The 22,438-nt window shown below is 38.2% G+C and overlaps 2 protein-coding genes across 6 annotated transcripts in view; both read left to right on the plus strand.

Moving 5' to 3' along the window:
* The window catches only part of LOC122414064 (uncharacterized), a 177,291-nt gene that overhangs the window by 13,699 nt on the left and 141,154 nt on the right, over nt 1-22,438 (plus strand). The gene's annotated exons all lie outside the window — the stretch shown is intronic.
* On the plus strand, nt 1,309-5,617 carry LOC122414067 (leucine-rich repeat-containing protein 15-like). Of its 4 annotated transcripts, none has more exons than XM_043424937.1 (3): nt 1,309-1,358; nt 1,913-2,109; nt 2,588-5,617. In XM_043424937.1, the coding sequence occupies exons 2-3, from the start codon at nt 2,087-2,089 to the stop codon at nt 4,167-4,169; spliced, it is 1,605 nt and encodes a 534-aa protein (XP_043280872.1). In that variant the 5' UTR covers nt 1,309-1,358; nt 1,913-2,086; the 3' UTR covers nt 4,170-5,617. The 4 variants fall into 4 exon arrangements, with proteins under 4 accessions (XP_043280872.1, XP_043280846.1, XP_043280855.1 ...); XM_043424911.1 differs by having other exon boundaries at nt 1,315-1,464; XM_043424920.1 differs by lacking the exon at nt 1,309-1,358 and adding an exon at nt 1,516-1,858 and having other exon boundaries at nt 1,954-2,109.

Genomic DNA, 22,438 nt, shown 5'->3' on the forward strand with positions numbered 1-22,438 from the left:
AAGGACGAGCATGATAAAAAAATGTGTCTATGAAAGCGTTTGTGATAATAGATTCATAATATTCGTTTGATACTTCAGTGTTTCGAGCCAGACGAAAAAAGTCGTATTTTCATTATGTATCCGGTTTTTTAAAATTTCTCTTCTGGCCTTTGTACTAGAGGGGAATATTAAAATATGTGCTTTAAGCCTTCAATCGACAGCGTTCACGCCTCGTCAGTATCGTTTGGCTTGGTAACATCAACATCGCCCGATTTACATGAGAAGGAAAAAAGTTGCACTTCAGAGGCGAGAGAAGTATCGCGAGAAAGGATAGATATGCATATAGAACTCTCCGCCAAGATTGGCCGAACGTAGTCTTCTATATTTATCGCGGATGTTATCGAACAAAAGGGCTCAACCTAAATAATTTCACTCGATAAATTTGTCGGGCTAAAGGCTTTTTCTTTATTACCAAACGAAAGGGATGACTATAGAGGTGAAAATACTGTCTGTAGCTTCTTGATTACCCGAAAATAAAAGAGTGGGATGGATATTGAGGCGGTATCTGCACTAATACAGGTAGAGCTCATCGGAAACCACGAGACGAGGGCTCTGGCTCAGCTCGAATGGGCTCGCTCCTTGCACAATGTTTTGCATTTTACAATGGCAAAGATATTATGCAAAGCGAGCCCCATACATATACATAAAGCTAGGCTAAGATCGAGTATTCTACAGTACAAGATCCATAGATACACATGTATGGGGATTTCCGCATCCATATGAAGTTTCCACATTCATTTTTCAATGCAATTTCTTCTTTCTTTATTCAAGTGGATAAGTATGTTGTGAAAACATTTTTTTTTCTCGGTATAGCTGCGATATGGAAAAAATGTGGATATTCATTGGGTCAGAAAGTGTTTTATGGAATTTCTGTAGCTTATTTGACTATTTTTCAATTTCAAGACTACTATGAAAAAGAATAAATAAATTAGGATTAAAGGAATGAATGATTCTCGATTGGGTACAATCCCATACAAAAAGTTCCACAGTGTCGGAGCTAAATATATTATGATGTCAAGCTCATAAAATTATTTGCATCTGTGGAACACAATTCACATGTGTATGTTACTGTATACGCTGATCCATCTCTAGACAGGCTATTGATGTGTCATTCATATATACGAGTGAGCTGGAGAACACAAATACAATACTCTGAACAGCAAAGCCAGCTGGGTCTGTCGACGAAATGTGTACATAATGTCTACACGTCTGTATTTCATGAGCTCTCGTTCCGAAGTTTATAGTTTTACGCAGTATGTCTGAGGATGGGGACACTGCTCATTTAGTTCAGAACATAAATCGATACATTAACGATTTCGGTATCGTATAAATATTGTACGAATTTGAATTTACGAAAGAAACCTTCAATTTTTCGCCTTCTGTCCATTTGGGAGAGGATACGTTTGAAAATTAAAATTTGAATCGGTTCGTTTGAGAATCACTTTTTTCTAATCGTTGTTTAGAGTTCTGGGTTTTGCGTCTTCACTGGCACATATTCGTGTCTGGTTGGGAGAATGCTCGGTTCACAGCCAAACTTGCAATACTCTAGACGATGATATCTCGAAATCTCAAAAATCTTATCAGTTTTATTCGAGACAGTGAAGAAGAAATAAGTCGAGGTAACAGAAGCCCTATGCAAAGAAATTTGGTGGACGTACATTTAAAGCATCAAAGCACTTTGATACGGGAACTAGTGTTTTTGGAACTGAATCAAATTTAAAACAGTGTAAACAGGTGTTTAACGATTTACCCTTCTTCTGCGTCACACCACTATACATATTCGTGCTTGAACTCAAGATACGCTTCAAACGATTTCAAGGTGCGAGGTTATTTGATAACGTTGGAATAAGAATGATTTTTTTTTCATCTCCAGTTATAGGGACTTTGAAAACTGCCTACGATTTTTGGTGGCAGATTCAGAGAGTGCGTGTGCGCGCGGGTGCTGCGAAGACGTTACCGGTTTAGAAGAGTGGATAATATTAACGAATTTCAAAACTGTGTCGTGCCTATCGATCTCTCCCTGTTCATCATCTGACATAGTTGAAACATGAATATCAGAAACTCGTATCTGTAAGTTTCCCTCCGTTCATACCTTTCTACTTTATTGTATTTTTTTTTTTTTGTTAATTTTAGTTACAACTGCATGTTTTACAATTATTGATACCGGTTTTTTTTGCATTGACTCCATTCCGATAAAATATCTCTCAGTTTTTGATCTGCTTAATTCTTAATTATATTTTCGTTGGAACGCATACAAAATTTCCAGCAACTCTGATGAAAAATAACGACTTTTGTTCCATGTGATCAGTGAATTGCAGCGCGAGTATTTGTAGACTTTCGATTGTTGAAGCAGAAACTTGCTTTATTGCGATATCGCTCACGCACTCAAAAATTCCAAAACTCCCACTTTTGATTGTTCAGAAAAATCAATTTAGAAAATTGATTGCTAGACTGTTCATTCTGATTTCCCATGGGCAGTTGGTCATACATTTTATATAGAAAAACGACAAATATGTTTTATCATTAATTCGACACTCTGAAATCATAGGTTCGCGAAAAACAACAGTATGTTCCTCTTCGGATGTTTCATGGTGCCCACGGTCCTGGCAGTGATCGAGGAACCGTTGATCAAAGATCACTATACTCAAAAAGGTAGCCTTGGACATAAAGGATGGTTCAATACATCAAATATGTCTCTGAGTCAATATCGAGATCGATCTGCCAAACTAATGGACACTTTACTCCTTGGCCAACCAGTTTACGACGTAAGCCAGGCTCTCTTCGAGTGTGATTTGTTGTTAGATCACAAAAAAAACGAAACGGAATCTCAGATGGCTGTCGAGAAAATGATTAACATTGAAAAAACACGACAATCAACATTCGGAATTAAAATATCTGAATTGAATGGTGCAAAGAACGATGACATTGCAGGGTTTAATAAAAATGCCAAGGTCAAAATATGTATTCAGCATCGTCGTCTCGTGTCACTCGAAGTGTTGATAGAAGGCGAGGTACTCGGGAGTGATTGCACGGAAGTGAAGGTCAACTCCAGAATACACTCGATATCACTTCGTCGATTCGGTATCTCCACTTTCGCCAAAGGGTGGTATCGTCTTAAGAGTTTGCCCGTGCATTTCCTGGATCTCAGCAACAACGACATAGTGAATATGACGAGCGAATTATTGAATGATCTTCCGGCAGATGTCAGCAGCGTTAGCCTCGCTGATAACCAAATCGAGCGTCTAGAAGCGGGCATAATATCCAATAAGAATTTGCGTCAGTTGAACTTGGAGAACAACTTCATAAGTTACATTGCGGATGGCGCTTTGCTGGGTACAAAACTTTCAAGACTTTTCCTAAGCATTAATCAACTGACACATACACGGTTCGCAGCAACCCTGCCGTCCAGTCTAAGGGAATTAACCTTGGCCCAGAATCAAATTCATGAAATATGGCCTCTTTCATTTGTTAAGCTTAATAACTTGGAATATCTTAATTTCGCTGAGAACAACATAAGCAATATTGAGACTGAATCTCTGCGTGGCCTTTCATCCGTGAGCCGACTTGTCTTCGTAGAAAATAATATAAAATCAATAAAACCAGGCTCCTTCAACGATCTCAAAAAGCTGGTTTCTTTGAATCTCTATAAAAATAATTTGACAAGCTTAGAATCAGGAATTTTCGGTAATTTGAAAAATCTGAAATATTTGAATATTGGATTCAATGAGTTTACGAAAATAAGACCAGATTTTTTCCGTGGTCTGTCTGTCACGTTGCAAATGTTATATTTGGATTTCAACCGAATTGAAAGTCTGGAATCAGGCACTTTTATCAATGTACCAAAGCATCGTTTATCCCTGAGGGGTAATAAAATAACAACGATACAAAAGGGAAGTTTTAACTTGCCGCATCTTCAAGAACTTAATCTGGAAGCCAATGCCTTAAGCATCTTAGACGGCGATGCTTTCGAGAGCTTAAGTAATCTTCGATTTTTGACATTGAGGAAAAACTGTATAAAGAAAATCGTCAACTTTTTATTCTGGAAAGATCAAACACTCCGGTTGAAAAGTGGCAAGCTTGTGGTTTTTTTGAACTGTCAGAAACAGGGGTATCCGTTGTTGAAATGTTAACATAGCTAGTGCTCGGATCGTAAGATATAATTTTCAAGGACTCAACTGAGTGCTTAGTATTTTGTTGCCATTGTGCCACACCTTTACGGTACAAAGCTCATCTCCTTCAAACTGTTATGTTGAGAGATCCCTGCATGGATCCATTTTGTAGTGGCATATTATCTTCGATAAGTTTTATTCATTTTATCAATAAATTTCATAATTATCAGTTTGGATGATCAACGGATTTGCAAAATAAGAAGAAAACCAAAATAAAAGTAAAATAAGAAGGCCAAAAGTATCGAAAAACTATTCAGCTTTTTCCGTAGCTTCATAAATCCAGAAAATATCGATTGTCTATTGAAAATCGTGAAATTACACGTAATCAGGGGAACGAAAAGTTTGTCCACTCTGAATAGTTCGAGCACACCTGGTGCATGAATCGACTCAGCAGCTTTCTGGCCTATTCAGCATCGACGTATGTAACATTCGGTGCAATACGTTGCCAATAGCTGGCAACTCTTCGACCGCGTACGTGGGTTTGAAGGCAGTTCCGTTATTTATCAGACTTGTAATTACACATTCGAAGGTATTACCATAATCCACTTTGGTAAATATCGAGGGGATATTCGGCTGGAAGGAAGAGTCAAAACGAGATGACGTGAGGAACTCTACCGAAGCGGAGATAAGTTTTAAGCTTCGAGGGAGCGGGAAAATCTGGTCTTGTGCGAGGGTAAGAGGATGAGGAAAAGAGCGCTGGAAACGAGAAACGTATATTTTCCACAATAAAGTTGAGGTCGGAAAAGTCAAGGGTTTGGATTTGTTGCTTGACGTTACGTTCACCGAGTCCGGCCGAGTTGAATACCATGTGCCGGTTTTATAATGCACACTTTCAAAAAAAGCGAGATCTGTAGATATACGTAGTAAGTATATATTTCGCTTTATATATGTAGAGGGGATTGAGAAGTGCCAGATGCATTTCTACTCGTCGCATTCATATCTTAGTGCGGTGGTGCAAGGTTCTGTGACTTGCTATATGACGTCATAAAACGGGGGTAATCCTATCTCGTCTATATAATATATCCCTTAATATCTTTTTCGTTTCCAACTCGTTTTCTTTCTCTCTTCCTCTTTCCTCCTCACAGAGGGCTCTTTCTCGGTCTGTCTCCACTGTGTCTTTAACGTGCTATGAATACGTTCATACCAAAAGTGTATTAACGTTCAGGGTGAAAAGATCTTTCCAATTCAAACGAGTGCAGTGGATTCAGGATGTTTTGCTTTTTGTTCTCTCTCATCTGTCACTCGGAGGTTCATTTTTTTGCCTGATAGCCCGATGCCTGATTATGAATATTGTTTCTTGTTTGTTTAAGCGTTTCGCTCGTTAACTCATTTTGGTTGTTCAATATATTTAGATGAATTTTACTGGAAACATGTACGATATGAATGTCATTAAACTAAATAGCAGAATTTATCATTTTACGTGTTAAATTTTATGGTCCTCGCCCTTTTGTTTTTTAGTGATTGTAATACGTATATTATATTTATGTTTGCTTCCATGTATGGGGATTCAAGAGTCGTTAAACTCCATACATTCGGTTTATTCGACAGTATTTCTTCGAGGGCTGGTTGCACCTTGAAAATTTAACGATTTCGAAAGCATATACGCGGATATAAAATCATATAATCTAATTTCATGGTGGGTCTCGTGTAGCGTCTTATATATTCAGGAAATGCAGTGTACATTACAATATTATTATCGCCCCGAACCTACGATATTGTTATGTATAAGTCAAGTCACTTGGGTACCGCTTTTGTAAAATAATCGATACTAAGAGCGCATTCAGCACCACGCAGTACAAGCTATAATTAAAAAAAAAAGATTATCGGATATGTATTTCATAACATCGTGCAGCGAAAGCCCACTTTCATTCCTTTTGACATTTATCCCGTTCTGGTTTTTTATTCCTTTTCCGTTATTTTCTCATTCCCCGTTCTCCGTCCCTTTCTTCGTCATTCAACGTGCGTGGTTTATTCGTTACTTTTGTAATTTATGCTTGGAAGCAAATATTTTTATAGTTCCGCTGTCACGTGAGTGGGACTCAGTCGCGTTAACGGCTGAGTTGATGTCTTGGAAAAAGAACCATAAAATATCTAGGAAGTCGAGCAAAAAAACAAACTGCGAAGATGACGGAGTTGCATATGTATATAGGTCTGTGAATCTGCATGGATATGTATGTTGCACGGTCGATTTCTCAAATACGGAAGGATTTAACCTGCAGCATTTTATGTCTCAACTCACTATTTTTTATTCTTAATAATATGGTACCCTAAACTGCATACATATGCATGAGGATTCGTAAACACCTGCAAGACCTGCTCTCCTTTCTGATAGCAGAGTTCATTCACTGTATTAACATGCATTCGAGGAGAAATCAAATCGGTCGAGACAAAAAAAATAAGCATCAACGACAACAACTACTTTTCTCGTGGAATGACAATTTACATTGAATGTGAATATGTAAATAAATTAAAATCTCAAATTGGTCGTAGAAATTAATTTTATTTATATGGCACGAAAAACCTAAAATGAAAATAATTATGTCAATCGTGCAATTTTCTTCATATTTAGATTTAGTTGTTTGAACATTATCACATGACTGAGGTGATTTGATGAATTATTTTACAAAAATTTTTTTATGAATTCGTTACGAAAATTTCACTATCGATTATTGAACAAGAAGTTGAGTCTACCATTCTTTATGTAGAATATTATTGGATTTAGTTCGATGAATTAAGCCTTTTTTCTCAATGATCAGATGTGTGTGATTGTAATAATTGTGACACGGTGAAAAAGCATCCTATAACAGTAATGCTCTGATAACAATCAAGTTTGATGAATGATTCCATTTCAATCAAATCATTTTTAAATTATTTAATAAAGAATAAACTAACAAAAATTGCTTTGATCAAATAAAAAAAGCGGACTTAAAACGATATTGATTTCAAGCAAAAGTAAACTTGCTTCAGATTTTACAAATATACTAAAATTTCAGACTCCGTTGCGAGTTTTTTTGCTCTGCACGTATCCAGATTATAAAATTTTCGAACCGATGAGAAGGAAAGATTTTGTGAGAGAATTTTCTCTCAAGTATGTCTCGGCCAATACATCCCACCCCAAAAAGATGTATACATGAACGGATGGAGGTCAAACTTTTATAAAGAGTTCGTAGCATTGAGGGAAAGTGGCACGCAAGAGAAATTCGTATATGCGGTGTATTCAGGTTTAACTTGGTCCGTTGTGAGTGTGGAGGAAAGTTGGAAAATCACTGTAACATTAAAAATGACTCAAGTGGCTTGGTCGATATAAATCGGAACGTCTGTCGTTCTTTTTTATCTTTTTTCTCACGTGCTGTAGACTTCTTTCATAAATATCGGTACCGTTCTACATGGACACATACACTGATACATAAATATACACTTGCGAATTGAACCATAGAAAGTCTTGATACGTTGAGAAAATAGTGCAACTTACGTCTCTATGAATGTCAACAGTGTATGTATCTGTATGTATCAGTTCGGCAGGTGGCTGAACCTATAGGGTTGTGCACCAAGCTGTAAGCTCTTCTCACGCCTGTAACATGGCCAGCTAAGCACTTTCACCAGGCAGAACAAGCCTTTTCTAAGAGGGAGACAGAGATGAAAAGAAACGAGAAAGGAGGAGGAAAGAGAGAGAGAGAGAGAGAGAGAGATGCAGAGGATAAGTATGTGTGCCTTTGCAAGGGTTGCGCTTTTATGTCCCTTAATGGCTTGGCTCAGCTTCTCTCCATGAAGCCTCATAGAGCCCAGTATCGCAACATGTACCAGATTCCTCTACAGTGCAGAACGCAGTTAACGTATAGAAACACACGTATGTTAGTTGGACTTGGAGTCTCGTACCTCGGGAGATCGTTCGAAACAGATGTGGATTTGCTACCAATTTAGTGGATGGTCTACACCGTAGACCGAAAAAAAAAAAAATAAAATAAAAAAATAAAACCAACGAGAGTTGAAATATCACAGGAAATTCGTAATTTCTCCAAAAGAAAATGATGAAAATATTCGTTTCAACAAATATTCCAACGTATGAGTCAGCTAATCGTGATAAATGAAGAATATAAGTTGGACTCCGATAATCTTACCAATTTCGACTTCAATCAAATCATACTGAGCTCTTTTTAATTTACATTTATACACCATACTTTAACAGGTTTGGTATGTAGAAACTTTCGAAAATTTCTTCTTTCTTTATCATTAAAGCTGACACATGTAGTGTAAGTTCACTCGGCTTCCCACTACTGCAAGTCCCCTTCTCACAGATACAATAAGTCCTAAAAGTGAATATTTATGTATATTCTGCACGTTACACGGGAAAACCGGAGACTCTATACGTATTAGTCTCTGTGGTGCCACTATCCAGAGGATCCTAGGGAACTGCCGGTGGATTTAATCACCGCTGACGGGGTGCGGCTCATTAGATACGATTAGTCTGCTACGAGCTGAGTCTCATTTGCAGCTACTCCAATGAGAACACAGCGATTATTATTCCCTCGAATATCCCTATTCTCTTTCACTATTTTCCTTGCTTCCTATTTCTTTTCCAGTATCCTTAACGTCTCTATTAGTGTGTAAGAGTATCGTACATAGATCTTTATAGGTAAATATGATATGGTACATACAACTGGAATTATCGTCACTATATTCGTAGATATATACGAACGTTTATATATATATCTAGTGCGATGGTTGGTAGAACGACAAACAGAGACGAAGATGAGAGAGCTTGGATGCAGAGTGTGGTATGGCAATCGTCCAGAGCCTTTATGGCCTGCTGGATCGCGGGTACAATGCTGCATGAGATTTGCGGGGATAAGTTCAGGAGGATGCAGCGTGTGCATCGCTCGAGATTTCCACGTGAACGAGGCTTTTCGACGCCTTTCTCACTCGTACTAACATTCACTTGAATATTACTATACATAAACGCATTCGCAAATCCCGACCTCGACCGGCAGAACTCAAGTGTTGAGTGACGAAAGCATATAGAGAGGATGGAAGAGAGCGAGAGGGAAAGATAGAAATAAACGAGAGATAGACGGTGCATATAGGAATGGCTACTCATCGAGATCCACCGGGATGGCGGTTTTTTCTCCTCCACAGCGAGGAAAATCACCCGTACCAGTACTCGATTCACCTAGCGCTTCCCTGATTCTCTCATTCGCACTTTCAAAGTATTTTCTACTCTTCCATCTCGCCCCCGCGATCTGGCTCTATCTACCTTCCGTTGGGTCCTCTAGATGAACACGACTCGTCAGCAAAATTCTCGACAATGAATGCACTTTTAATAAATTGCCCTCACGCTCGATTATCGCTATGGCTTTAACAACCCATCCACCCTTCAACGCATCTCTTCCTCTGATTATAATCCTTCTCTTTTTTCTCCATGCATTCCATCGGTATGTGGACCAGTCGTGTCACTATATACTCTTCTCTCAAGCCTCGCTGTTTATCAGGCTCGTGCATTTGAGCGCTCGAGCTTTTTCCTTCCCACCTTGCCTCTGTGTCTCCTCTCATTCTCATTTGTATCTCATTTGTTAATTGAGATACCCATCCTCGAGGCTGAAAAGTTTCCGAGTGCGCACATTTTTCGCGAGATAAAAGACTGTTTGGTGGTTCCATAACTGACAGAGAACGTGCAACAATGAGTAATATTTATTGGAAAATCACCGTATGATGATACAGCGATGTTAGCCTATCGTTTGTCAAAACATTTTCAGAATGCCTGTGAATAATGTATTTTTTTAAAAGCGATAATAACGGAATAATTCAAAATTTTCGTTTGTTTTGTGCTCAAGGAAACACAAATCAAATAATATTTTATCTATTACATTAAAACATCAAGAGAAGCTTTTTCAAGATTTTCTTATTTCACTGGCTGTATCAAGCTCCCTAACTGATTGCACATTTACCATGATACACATGCGTGCTCCCTGTAATCAGTACAGTGTTATACCATGTACATCCATAACTGAGTATATAAGGAGCGAAATTTAAGGCGCAACCAAAGTCCTGTGGTTAAAAACTTCATATAAAAATGACGTTCGTGGCTTAGAGCGATTAATCTTAGCCGTGGAATTCTTTACGTGCCACAAGCGGTCCTTATGAGGGGTTGTTCGCGCCCGTTCGTTCTACTTTTGCGGGTGAAAAATCGTACGGATCGCAAATTGTAAGTACAACATTTTTTACCTCAATTTTTTGTATGGAATATTTCGTGTCACATTAGTGATGAAAGAATCGATAAGTGGATAAAGCAACGTACACTCGATTTACTGACAAGCTTCGCGCTGCTCTACTACTACTTCTCCGTGCGGGTTAACCACGGTTCGAAACAAAAATCAAATTTCCAGTCCAGAAATGCTGAAATGCATGACAGTTTCCCAATACCAAGGATGCGTCTTCCTCCGATCTAATATCGGCACAGGGACAAGAATATTTCTTAACCAACTTCAAACTCCGCCATTGTCTAAGTTACAATTTTGTTCGTTATAACCTCATAAATCTTCAAGCCCATTGGGTTTCACTGTGGGAGTCTTTTCTCGTCCGTGGATATCCGTTAAAATGGGTCAAAATGAAGACATTCGATTTCCAAATTAAAAAAAAAACAGGGAAATTGTATTGTTTGAATTGAAATATCGTTACTCCAGTTTGTAAAGCCAGGAAAACCGATGCAGTATAACAGTCGCACGAGGATGTTGATAACAACAAAAAAGTTTGACACAACAAGCACAGACAACTAACCGATACTGGCTTTTAAACTTTTTGACTTCATTTTATCTACACGTATAAAAAGGTCGAAGTACTGTTGAGAGAAGAGTTGTTAATGCGGCAAGAAATGCCCCATATATTTTATGGAACGTATAGATAGCTCGCGTAATAAATATATGTAGAGAGCAGTGGGTAAAATAAAGTAGACAGGACTCACTCTCGTAAAACGAGGGTTTATATAGCGGAAGAGTTATACAACTTCGACCTGGATCATTGATCCCTGGCCTTTTCGAGTTAGCATGAGACCATGTATATTTATATACGGAGCAAAAAAAATGTATTTCCCAAAAAGTTTATATCCGTGTATGTACAAACGGGAGGGAAGTTTGAAAAAGGAAAAGCGAGAGCTAGGCAGCGAACGTTGCTGCGTATTCGCTTATATATATTTGCTCTCGGTGTGGAATGTTCACAAGGCAGTAACCGATGACAATCGCTCGACACACGGGGTCACATGAGTAAAAACGCACAAGTCACAAGAGCGGAATTTCCCAAAATTGTGAAAAGTCAGAATAACGATGATGAAAAAAATCGTATCTATACGATCAACGTTTTTTCATCTATTTTGTACAGCGGTTTTCGTCTTTTTGCCTCGTCTAAAGCTATTTATTACGTCACAACGCGCGACCATCTCCTATTTTGGACCATTGTACGCGAGAGAATGCGTGGCGATTCATCTTTTCCTCTTTTTATCTTTAGGCTTTATTCAACGGGCTCGCAACCCTTGGAATTTCATTTGTCATGTTTAAGGATAGAATAAGAGGAAAGAAAAAATGATGTATTGAATAAGGAAAAAGTCTCGCTGGAATTTTTCTCTGAGTGACCAACGTTCTTTCCGGCGTAACGAATCATTCATGTGCGTGGCCGTAATCCTGCTCCTCAAGGATATATATGGCTAACAGGAGACACAATTTCGGCTCGACGTCGAGTATTAAAAGAAAAAAGCTTGCTCGAACTTTGACGTACTCTTACAACGCGAATCTTACGGTTTCCTGGATTTTCAACAAAATTCAACCTTCTTTGTGATTCACAATTTTTGCAGAGCGTTCCGTTCCATCTAAAAAACTGAAAATTCGAATGACTGGGAATAATTAGTGTGAAACGAGCTAATCATAGTATTATTGGGAATGTTTCTTTATCGTCCAATCACCGTTTTTCTATTTAAAACAATCGCGATATTCCACTCGCCTTTTCTGGCTAATGAATGTTAACAAAATCACGCTTTGATGTCTGAGGGTGAAAATTATTTTCCAGAAAATCATACGCTGCTAGAATTTTTAAATAATTCTACACCTGTAACAACTTTGAGTGGAATTTCTAATAACGATGAGGAAAAATGTAATAAAAAAACGGAATGTGCACTAATGGTCGATGTGGTGGGAAAGCTTGCCAATGCTTGCGATTGAGGGAACCTCGCTGCCTGTTTAATGTAAATCTATCTCCCCTTCAATCAACCTGAGAGTTCTCTGGACGGTTGTATTGGAAGATTGCTCTTGAATGCCGATAAAGATGAAAAAAAAAACGAGACATACAACATAGACAGAAATGCACACATGGACATAAAGAGCGAGGGAGAAGAACTGAGAGGAATTGAGGAAATCTTCCGAGGGTAGTGCTCTGCTAGATACATTCGTTTTACCGGAACGACCATTTCTCCATTTCCCTGCCTCTAAGTACATACATGTATATATACATATGTACGTAAAGAGTATAATGTACATATATATTCCAGTTTCTGAACTTTTCGTCTTTGGCCACCCTCTCTGCCTTGCACGTTTTATTGCTATCCCTCTTTCTATCTCGTTTGGTCTGTCGGGCGATCTACTAAGTCTTTTGGCTTCTATATATAGCCTATCCCGTGGATAACGAGAAAGAAGGCAAGAAAGAGAGGAAGAGAAAAATGGCTTTCCATTGTCTGCAACTGATGACGAGTAAACGCTTTTGCGTAATGAAATCTTCATCTTGATTTTATAAGCGAGCTTTCACTTCTCTCTCTCTCTGGCCCTGTGAATGATGCCAGTAGGTTCAAATTTATAAAGTGAAGCTGCTGGGATGGTTTGCGGCAACAAGAAATCATGTAAATGGAATATTTCAATTCGCTGTCTGCCTGAACTCAGTTATATTCGATAGTTGTAATAATGGAGCAAGTTTATGCGAATAAAACATTTTTCAGGAATATTCCATGAAGAAGTCTAAATTTCGTGTTTTTTAATTTTCTCCTGGTTTTCCTTTTGAGTTGATTTTCCGGGATCATTCAGGTAATTAAATTCTGCAATAATATCTACTGATTTGCGCTTTCTGGCTGATTGTATTATTGTTGGTAGAGTTGAACGAAATACAATTAGTGGTCATCGTGTAGTTTTGGAATGTTTCTAATCGAATGGGAAACGAGTTGCTTTGAATAAAAAAGAAAAGCGTTTTGTTTTGGAAGAAGTCGAATGTCAGCTTGAATGACGAAAAACGTATCGATTGTGTTCTGATTCTTTTACATTTTCAAGTTAAGGTAAATCATGCCCGTAGGATCGTATTTTATGGGTATCTAAATTGAGTCGATTTTGACTTTCTAATTTAAGATATTATCACTCTAAATTAATGTCCGAGTCATTCATTCAAAATTGTAAATAAATTTTTTCAAATTATTTTTTGGCGAATGAAATTACAGGCCATTAATTGAACGGGGATTCGTGACGGACAGAACCCAAAATTTCATTCGTCCCCGGCTAAAATACTATAGATTTTTATGGAAAAAAAATCGCTTCAGAGAGCGCAAAGGGAAAATGGATCAAGAAAAAAGTGTTAATAAAAAGGCTGTGAGAGGAATAGCCCAAGCCAAGAAAAAACTAAATGCCGAAATAAGCCGAAATAAATGTGAGGTTACGAGTGCTCAATTTACCAATTTCGTTCAATCTTTAACGTAATATATCTTCATTACTGGTAAGACAATCGTCTCAAATTTTTTCCCGGACCTTCATTATATACTTCATTGCTATTGTGTACTTTTTCATAAACTTCGTAAGAAGCGTTCATTCGTTTTATGGAAAGATAAACGATTTTATACGCAAAGTACCTGTAACCCCTTAAATTTAATATGCGTGTCAGTCGATTACCCATTGAAACTCTGTGTAAATTTCAAGACATTCTTAAGAAAATCATTTCCTGCACGAACTACCTTAATAAAGAATATTTAATTGTTTTCTCATAATTCACCCTCTTTCTCTTAATTCAATAACATAAGAACATTAAAAAATTTATAATAAGATTGCAAGATTACTTATTTTAGCTCAATAAAATACTATTCCAAAGGAATGAGGATAATTCGCGACTTTCATAATCAAGTCCCGCGATTCAAGTTCTCGTATTCTATGAACGGAATATCAAGAAGGAAGAAAAAGTTATTAACAATATACCACAGAGAGTGGGAAGAATGGGTTGGGGGTTTTGAGCCGTTGAGGAAAACGACCCCATTATTCTTGGATAGTGGTTAATTGAATGTTAAATTATTCTCTCTGTTATTTTGTTCATTTTATCTTGGGTATAAAGGGGCGCCTAAAAATATAGCTATGGGTGTGCGAGAAACGCTTTCCGTTTTTTTTGTAATTTATTTTTTTTTTACTTCGTTCTATTATATGGAATTCTGAAGGGTCATTTCTTCGGGTTTTATGCACGCTATAAGGCGGGTTTTTCTCATCTGAATATACGTATATATTTTTTTAGTAGAGTAACGAGCGTCGGTGAGTCTTTGGGTTACTGTATATATTTTACAGGTTTTATACGAATAACATACGGTGAGAGTAGAGAAGAAGAGGATTAAGATCCCCCGTTCTTTGTATTATTAACCAGAATTGGGTAATTGCAAAAAGGATAAAAAACGCCTAAATCATGAGAGCCAGGTTTGAATCCCTGGAGGTGCTGCTTGCTTACGTATTTATCATGCAGGTTTGTAGTAAGAGGCTTGAGGTGGAGAAAAATGAGATTCGAGAAAGAAAGTTGCTCTGTACTTGTATGGTATTCTGGTAATTCTCAACAGATTAAACAAATTAACAATAGATTTCTGGACCACGTCAGTCCAACGGTTTTCGAATGAAAAAAGAAATGTTCTTCCGAGCTTTCATATAATTCAATTATTCATTTTTCCGTCTTCATCCGATGTGCGGTTCATGCAACTGCATTCGTAGATGCTTTATCATTGGACTGTCTAATTCTGAGATCGAATTTTGTTTATGCTCGTGGAAAATGACCAATATAACAGTAGCACGAATGGCGCGAAGGTGATATTTAAGTGGTAAAAGATTGCGAAAAGTTTTCGTACTCCTGAGAGGCTCGGATCGACAAGGCGAAATAGCACATCTTTTATTAAATCTTCGCGTCCTCCTTTTACGCACTGAGATCCACCCTTTCATAAGATGGAATGAGTATCTTCAATACAATGAGGAAATCCACGTGTATCCCCTTCCCATTCTGGGCTCCTTCTCTTACCGAAACCCCTCGTAAACTCCCCGCAAACCGTTGGTCTTTCCTCCCTTTCATCGTTTTCCAGCCCTTATCATTCTCACTCTTCCTCTTGCTCCTCTCTTCCTTTTTTCTTCTCCGTCTATCTTCCCGCAAACGAGTTCTACCCCTACACTTTACATAGGGACATAGTAGTTTCCGCTCAGATAATGACGAGCGTCTACCTTGTTTCCGCCAATTCTCTTACAACGTCAATGAATTTCCCTTCCTGTTTGCCACCCTCCGTACTTGTTTCAAACGTATTGATATTAACTTCGTTATATGAATGATTGAAATTTTATTCATTTTCGACTAACTTTGATGATCGCGTTAACGGAAAACGTTTGGGGAGTGAATTTCTAAATACAAAAGTTCGATAGCCCAGTAATTATTATCCCGCCGATTGCGATTTGAAGTTCAGATATTCGTACGAAACTTTTTACGTTTTCGAAAATTGCGGAAATTATTCTTCTTTCATTCTTGCAGTTTGGTATAAATTTTTACAAAAGAAAAAAAACTTTTAAAATTAAAAGAAAAAAAAGGATACATTTTGAAGCAATTCCAATTTTTTATCGATTGCTTTTTCAAAGTAGCTGTTCAAAGATACTTTGGATTAAAATTGCAATGGAAAATAATTAAGTTATTTTGGAGGGGTACCCCATCGGGTCCCGAGGAAAATTATTATTTTTTTTCTTGAAAATTTCAAAAAATTGAAGAGTTTTTGGTGCTTGAGAGTAAGAAATAAACGAAGCTTCTCAAACTTCTAAACAGCCGGATATTCCTTTATAGGTATTCCGTTTTGCTCCAGTCTCCCTTCTACATTTTTCAAATAGCAAAGTATTCAGTTCATTAATTCGAAAGCAGTCCAACCAACTGTAATTTCGGCCAACTGGATGGCATTTTGTTCGATGTATGAATTTTTTTTTCTTCGTGCATTGATTGTTTTTTCGTCGGAATTTTCGTTGTAGTTACGACAGCGTGCATTTTTCGTTTTATCCGCCACTACAGTAATCTCGCTATGTAAAGTTTTTGAGCTGTAAACACATGAATCTAAACTTAATGCGACATTCAAATTTTACCAATATCATCGAAGTGCATTAGCGTTCTGTCAGAAATTGAGTAATTGGAGTAATCGTTTGCACGGGTTCTTATTTTTCCTCATATTATATTCTGGTAGAATGTCAGAAAATATGGCTTTTCATCGGACTCCGAATAACGGATGCGAAAATAAGAAAAGTGAGGTTTAGACGTAATTCGTCCAACGTTCAGTCATATTGTGATGACAATAGAGTTTTTCTTTCAATTTATGAAAACCACAAATAGTCGATTCCGGCTTCGGTAGGAAATATTGTAGAGTCCGATAAGAGGTCACGGGTTGGCCCTTTTATCGATCTTGTTAAATTTTTCCTGGAATCTTTTTCGTCCTCCCGTTTTCTAACACGAAGAAACTTGACGTTTTCGACTGATATTACTCGTTATAGAACCTTAGGAACCAGATACAAATCGACCTTGAAGACTGACCCGATGACCATTTCAACCCAAGCTCGTCATTCTTCCTCGGAAAGGCAAACTCGAGTGGGGTTCGATTCGAGAATACTACGTACGTTTGAGCCTCACGTTTCCACCTAACATATAACAGAAAAGGTCTCTCTGGGGGATATTTTTCCGCAATCGCGTGTCACGCCTGCCAAGTTACTCCAAGACCATTGTAAACTCGTTCGGAGCTTCGGGACTTTGTTCAGAGTCAGCACATCAATCTCACGGTAAGAAAGAGGTGGAAAGCAGCAAGTTACAGAGATAAAAGTAACGAGCGAAGGAAAAAGAAATGCCAAGATGTACGACCACATTTTCGAATAAAGCACATGAAGAATTGATGCCATTTTTAATCATTCGAAGAAAGTTATCATTTTACTGAAAATGGACAACATCTTCCTCGCAAGAAAGCTAAATACATTTTTCCTTATAAGACAAGCACGATATAAAAATATACGAGAAACTAATCGACTGCGAATGATAAAAAATAGGAAGACTAAGTATGATGTGTCGTCCATTTTTAAACTGTAATGCTTCCAGTAGATGAGAAAAGTGTTCGAAAATAAACGCAAATCCTTTGAATATTATTAATCAACAAAATTTCGTAAACGAGAATTCATTATTCGTTACATTTGGGGGATCGCGTCACGTTTTTTGCTGTGCGAGAGCACAGCAAGTAAAAGAGACGAGTCGAAGTGGGTAATTACAGAGTCGAAAAAAGTAAGAACATCAGACAGTAGAAAGGTGGCAGTCCAAAATACGTACAAAGCATTCTCACGCTCGTGAGCCAGTTAGTTTAGTGACTTTAGTTGCTCTCATGAAATAAGATTAAGGGCTTTAAAAACTTTCCTCATCGTCGTCGTTGTGCTCTTTCCAACCACCCTGATAGCGGGTTTCTTCACACCTTGTCATTGTCGTTTTACTTTTCATGAGTCCCAAGAACCGGGGGGTTTGTCCTCCTTCGCGCGAAGTATTATTTCGCATTAAATGCTCAAGAACAAAACTAGTAGCTCTGTGCAGAATATAGGATAAGTAGTCGTAATATATACCTGAGCTTTCAACATTGAAGGAAGGAAGGGTGATAAGAAACGTTCTCAAAAATTATGTAAAAGTGGCATGTTTAACGTATATTGATGGTTACAGAATCAAAAATATCGGAGAACACGCAGTAGCTTTCTGAGTGCACAGCTTATGGAATGTACCCCTGAAAACTATTTCTAAAGCTGTATTGATCAAAGTTTGTGGACCCAATAGTTTCGCATTATCAGCTCTGAATATGTTCTTCGGCAGCTGATACCTGGTTTTTCTTTTTTCAATGTATGTTACTTGATGGAATTGAAATCTTTAGATCAATTATTTTCTGTTCAACCCCTTCGGTGGCATTGGCGTCAGATAAATTTGTGTATTTTGGTCCGCCATTTTGGATCCGCGGTACAGCATCTTGAGTGCAGATTCGTAATCACCGATATCGAAAACCCCCGGCTACCAGTCTTCGTGGAAATCTGAAAACTTTTATTTTCAGCGTTTTGGGTACTTGGTATGAAAAATGTCTTACCACCGAAGGGATTAATCATCTAGAAAATAGGATGAGTTTTACGAATATTCCTGAACTTCCGGTTAGTTATTACCAAATGATTCGTTACCGTTTTCATTGAGTGATGTACCGACTTTTCAAAAATCTATATTTTGAAAATACACTTAATCGTTCTTGGAAATTTCGAGTTCCATTGAATGTTTTGAAAAACACATTTTTCATTTCTTTACATGATCTTTATGTAGAACTTTCGGTGTCCAATGCATACGGGATCGAAGTGGAAAGTTTTTTTCTGCTGAGTGTGTATACGTGTACGTACATCAGGGACCAGAGTGGTGTGAAACGGTTCACCCGAGTACGGAGCAACCCCATCATGTTGAAAAAAGAGTTTCCTCGGTCCTTGAGAATGCTGCTAAACAGCAACGTACTTTGAGAAGTACGTACATTCATACAGAAATAGAACATGTACACCACGCACTTGGCGCACTACTGAGGGTGTACTGTGCGCTGGTAAGAATTTCCTACTGTGAATAAATGGCTCTCGCGTGGCTCTTCACCTAGGACTGTTTTTGAAACTGTATGCTTTTTCGCGTCCTCGTCGGGCTTTGACAAAGAATATTTCACATGAACAGTTCTAATGAAGAAGTGGTGCTTCAGTGTACACCACTTAAGGTCGATAGCCTTCCGTCCTCTTGGCTTGGAAAATAACTTTTGCTCGGAATATTCTTCTATAACACTTTCGGAATTTATTTTATCCGTTATTTGCCTGTAAATATCCGTATAATTATTTCCATTGAGATTTTAAGAAATAAGCAATTGCATATAGCGATACTGTGGATCCTTCATTTTACTTTTTCATATTTGCTCTAAAAAAAAAACGCAATAAATGTTCTGGAAACATTCCGTTTGGGTTTTTTAAATTGATCCCATTGATTGTTAGCTCATCGTTGTATGAGCACGAACTAACTTCTGTGCGACTGAATATAACTGTAGTTGTATAATTTGAATTTAGTGCATCCAGAACATCTTTGAATCAATTACGAATTATTGCGTTGCCCTTCCACAATATTTTATATTTATCAGTGGGCTCTGACGAGTATCGATATAACTAGAACTCCTATTCAATAAACACCTGACCAAAGGAATAGCAATGACAGTTTTATAATGATGCTACTCGTCCATTGTATCCGCCCGTCGATCGACGACTCCAGGCAAGCAGATCTTTTCGATTTAATTTCTGTCATATTAAATAATAAAACTATTCCAAGTGGTATGGTTCAAACATCTAATAAATTTCGCAATACGGTGTAGACGTTTCGCTGCAGATCCTGCTCTACCACTTGTGATCGAAGGACTCTTATTTCACAACTATTTCTTCGATCTGCAAAAGTATAACGATTGAAAGACACGGATCCATAGAACATCGTCGCCAAGTTGGCTAAACGAAAGTATTACCAGATTAGTAGAGGGCGCCGTGGTGGGCAGAAGCGACGTCGCGACAGTGGATCGAGGCAGCAGTCATTGAGGGTGAGAGTTATAGGATGCGATGCTTCTGGCTTTATTCGAAAAAAGAGGATAAATCTTGAGGAAGAGGAGTTGAAATAAATAAAAAACTTTAACGATTTAATGAGTGCGGACTCGAGTAAACGCGCAATCAATAAATGAATCATGGGAATAGTTTTAGTGATAAAAAATTGGATATGCTTTTGCAATGAGAATCTTATGGAATGGAAAAATCGAAGTAGTCTACTAATGACTTGAGAAATTACGTTTGAACACGTTGCCATTGTATCAATACACTACCTATGGGAGGGGGAAGTCAGAAGTTGTAGCAGTTTATGAGCCATGGAATATGAATGATGACGAATCGGTGACGAGCGAAGTTTCACAAGACATCAACCTTCAGTCGACAAAAGCTCGCACTAACCAAGCTGACTGACACACTTAAGAAGGAGCAAGAAAGCGTTAAGGGCAAAGGGAGAATGCGAGAGAGAAACAAGAAAAGAACAAGCCAGTAGCTTCATAGCATTGCGCGTCGAAACTTCATGGAAACTTAACAAGGTGCCTTAAAGTGCTCGCAGTTGAGCCTGCGCCCGGCGAACTTGGCCGTACAAGTAGTGTAACTAGCCCGGAAACTGGCACTAACCACCGGCAATGGGGTAGAAAGGAGGACCAACAGAAGGAGATAAGACCGAGAGAGATACTTACACTTATTTTGAAAAAGAACTTGTATTTAAAGGGATCGGTCGAAGTACTCGCTTTACTCATGAGTTCCGGCCTATTAGTTACACAGTGAGCCGCCCGTCGCTACTCAAGGGAATGGCAGTTTAGTAGCAGGCTAGAAGCAGATGACTAATGCGTGGTTACAAATTGTACAGGATAAAGTTTCTATAGTGTGGAAAAGAAGTTTGAGTGGAGCGGAACCTCACTGGAAAGGTTTTCAAGAGCATCAAATTGCTTATAAACTCGAGCCAAAGTTCTGCACTCAGTTTTATCTCGAGTGAGTATGATTTTAGAAATAGAAAACAATCGGTATGAATTCCAAGCAACTTCGTTCCATTTAATTGTGAACAAGTTTTGTAGTTCGTCAGGCAATTATCGGAAATACGTAGAATAATGATGAACAAAAAGAAGTTTTATAAACAACTTCAATACACTCCAATATCCTTTACGGCAACGTTAAAAAAAAACAAAAATACACACACACACACACACACAAAATCAACTAGTAATGTAGCGAGTAATGACTGGTTGACCGGTCGAGGATTGACTGCTTTGAGAACGAAGTGGTGGTGAGAACGGATGGTTGCTTGTTGGATTACTATGTTTTTTTTCCTTCGCAATTGTATTTTTTTAACAACCTTCTCTACAGCGAAATCACGGGATTCGTTGCCGCGCAATTGAACGAGTGACCACGAAGCAATTCAGTGCGATATTTGGAATGGGCGTCACCCCGGTAGGACGTGCATATACACACCATTTTGCTCTTTCGATTGACCTCCCTTCTTCCGCTCCGCGACCCTAGCGAGGGAACTATTCGGCACGCGGTTATATAGCTGTTCGCATATTTCCTGTACAGAGTGGTCTACACATGGCTCGTGACCATGTCCGCTTCCATATCTATACAACTCCATCCTCCATCCCCTCTTAAGGTTGTACAATCCTCTCCTCCTCTACAGTTACACTCGTAGTACTCGATCTGTAATCCATTTTGCAGTTCTCGTCGATTGCAATATGGTTGCAGCTGTTACCATTATTATACATTCGTCCGATCGTTCTGACACCGAGGGAATGAAACTTTCCAACGAATCTCGGCCTAAAACGATTCTCTGCTCAAAGGTATTTCGCGTGTTTAGTATTTTTTTCCCCATATGCACATTGTCACCTTTCGATCCCGCTTTTTATTTTCATGCCGATTATGGTTTGAAAGGAATCTTATTATAGCAGGCAAATGAGCAATCTTGAGGTGTCGTGAATCTATGAAACTGTTAATTTCATAAAAATTTGTTTCTCAACTGAACAATTGTGGATTCAGAGTATGTTTCGTTTCGCAATGACTATTTGTAAACGGCGTTACAGATCGTTATCTTTTATGGCTACATAGAGTAAATTGTAAAAAAATGAGTAATATCTGCATGCTCACCAACGTTTGCTAGGAATTTGCGTGAAAATGCGAAACTTGCATTAATTAAATAGGTGATACGGACATTTTCCTAAAGTGCCGCACGTTGGCGTTATGACCGTACCATGATTATTCTCGCCATTTCGAAACTGTACAAAGAGTTAGCAGGGATGAATTGATGGTTGTGTAGAAAAAAAAATTTCAAAATTTGAAATCTCATTTGGTGAGTGTTGCAAACACGAGTAGTTGAACGTAGGT

The sequence above is a fragment of the Venturia canescens genome, chromosome 1 (genome assembly GCF_019457755.1).
Source record: "Venturia canescens isolate UGA chromosome 1, ASM1945775v1, whole genome shotgun sequence".
NCBI classification, from domain to species: domain Eukaryota; kingdom Metazoa; phylum Arthropoda; class Insecta; order Hymenoptera; family Ichneumonidae; genus Venturia; species Venturia canescens.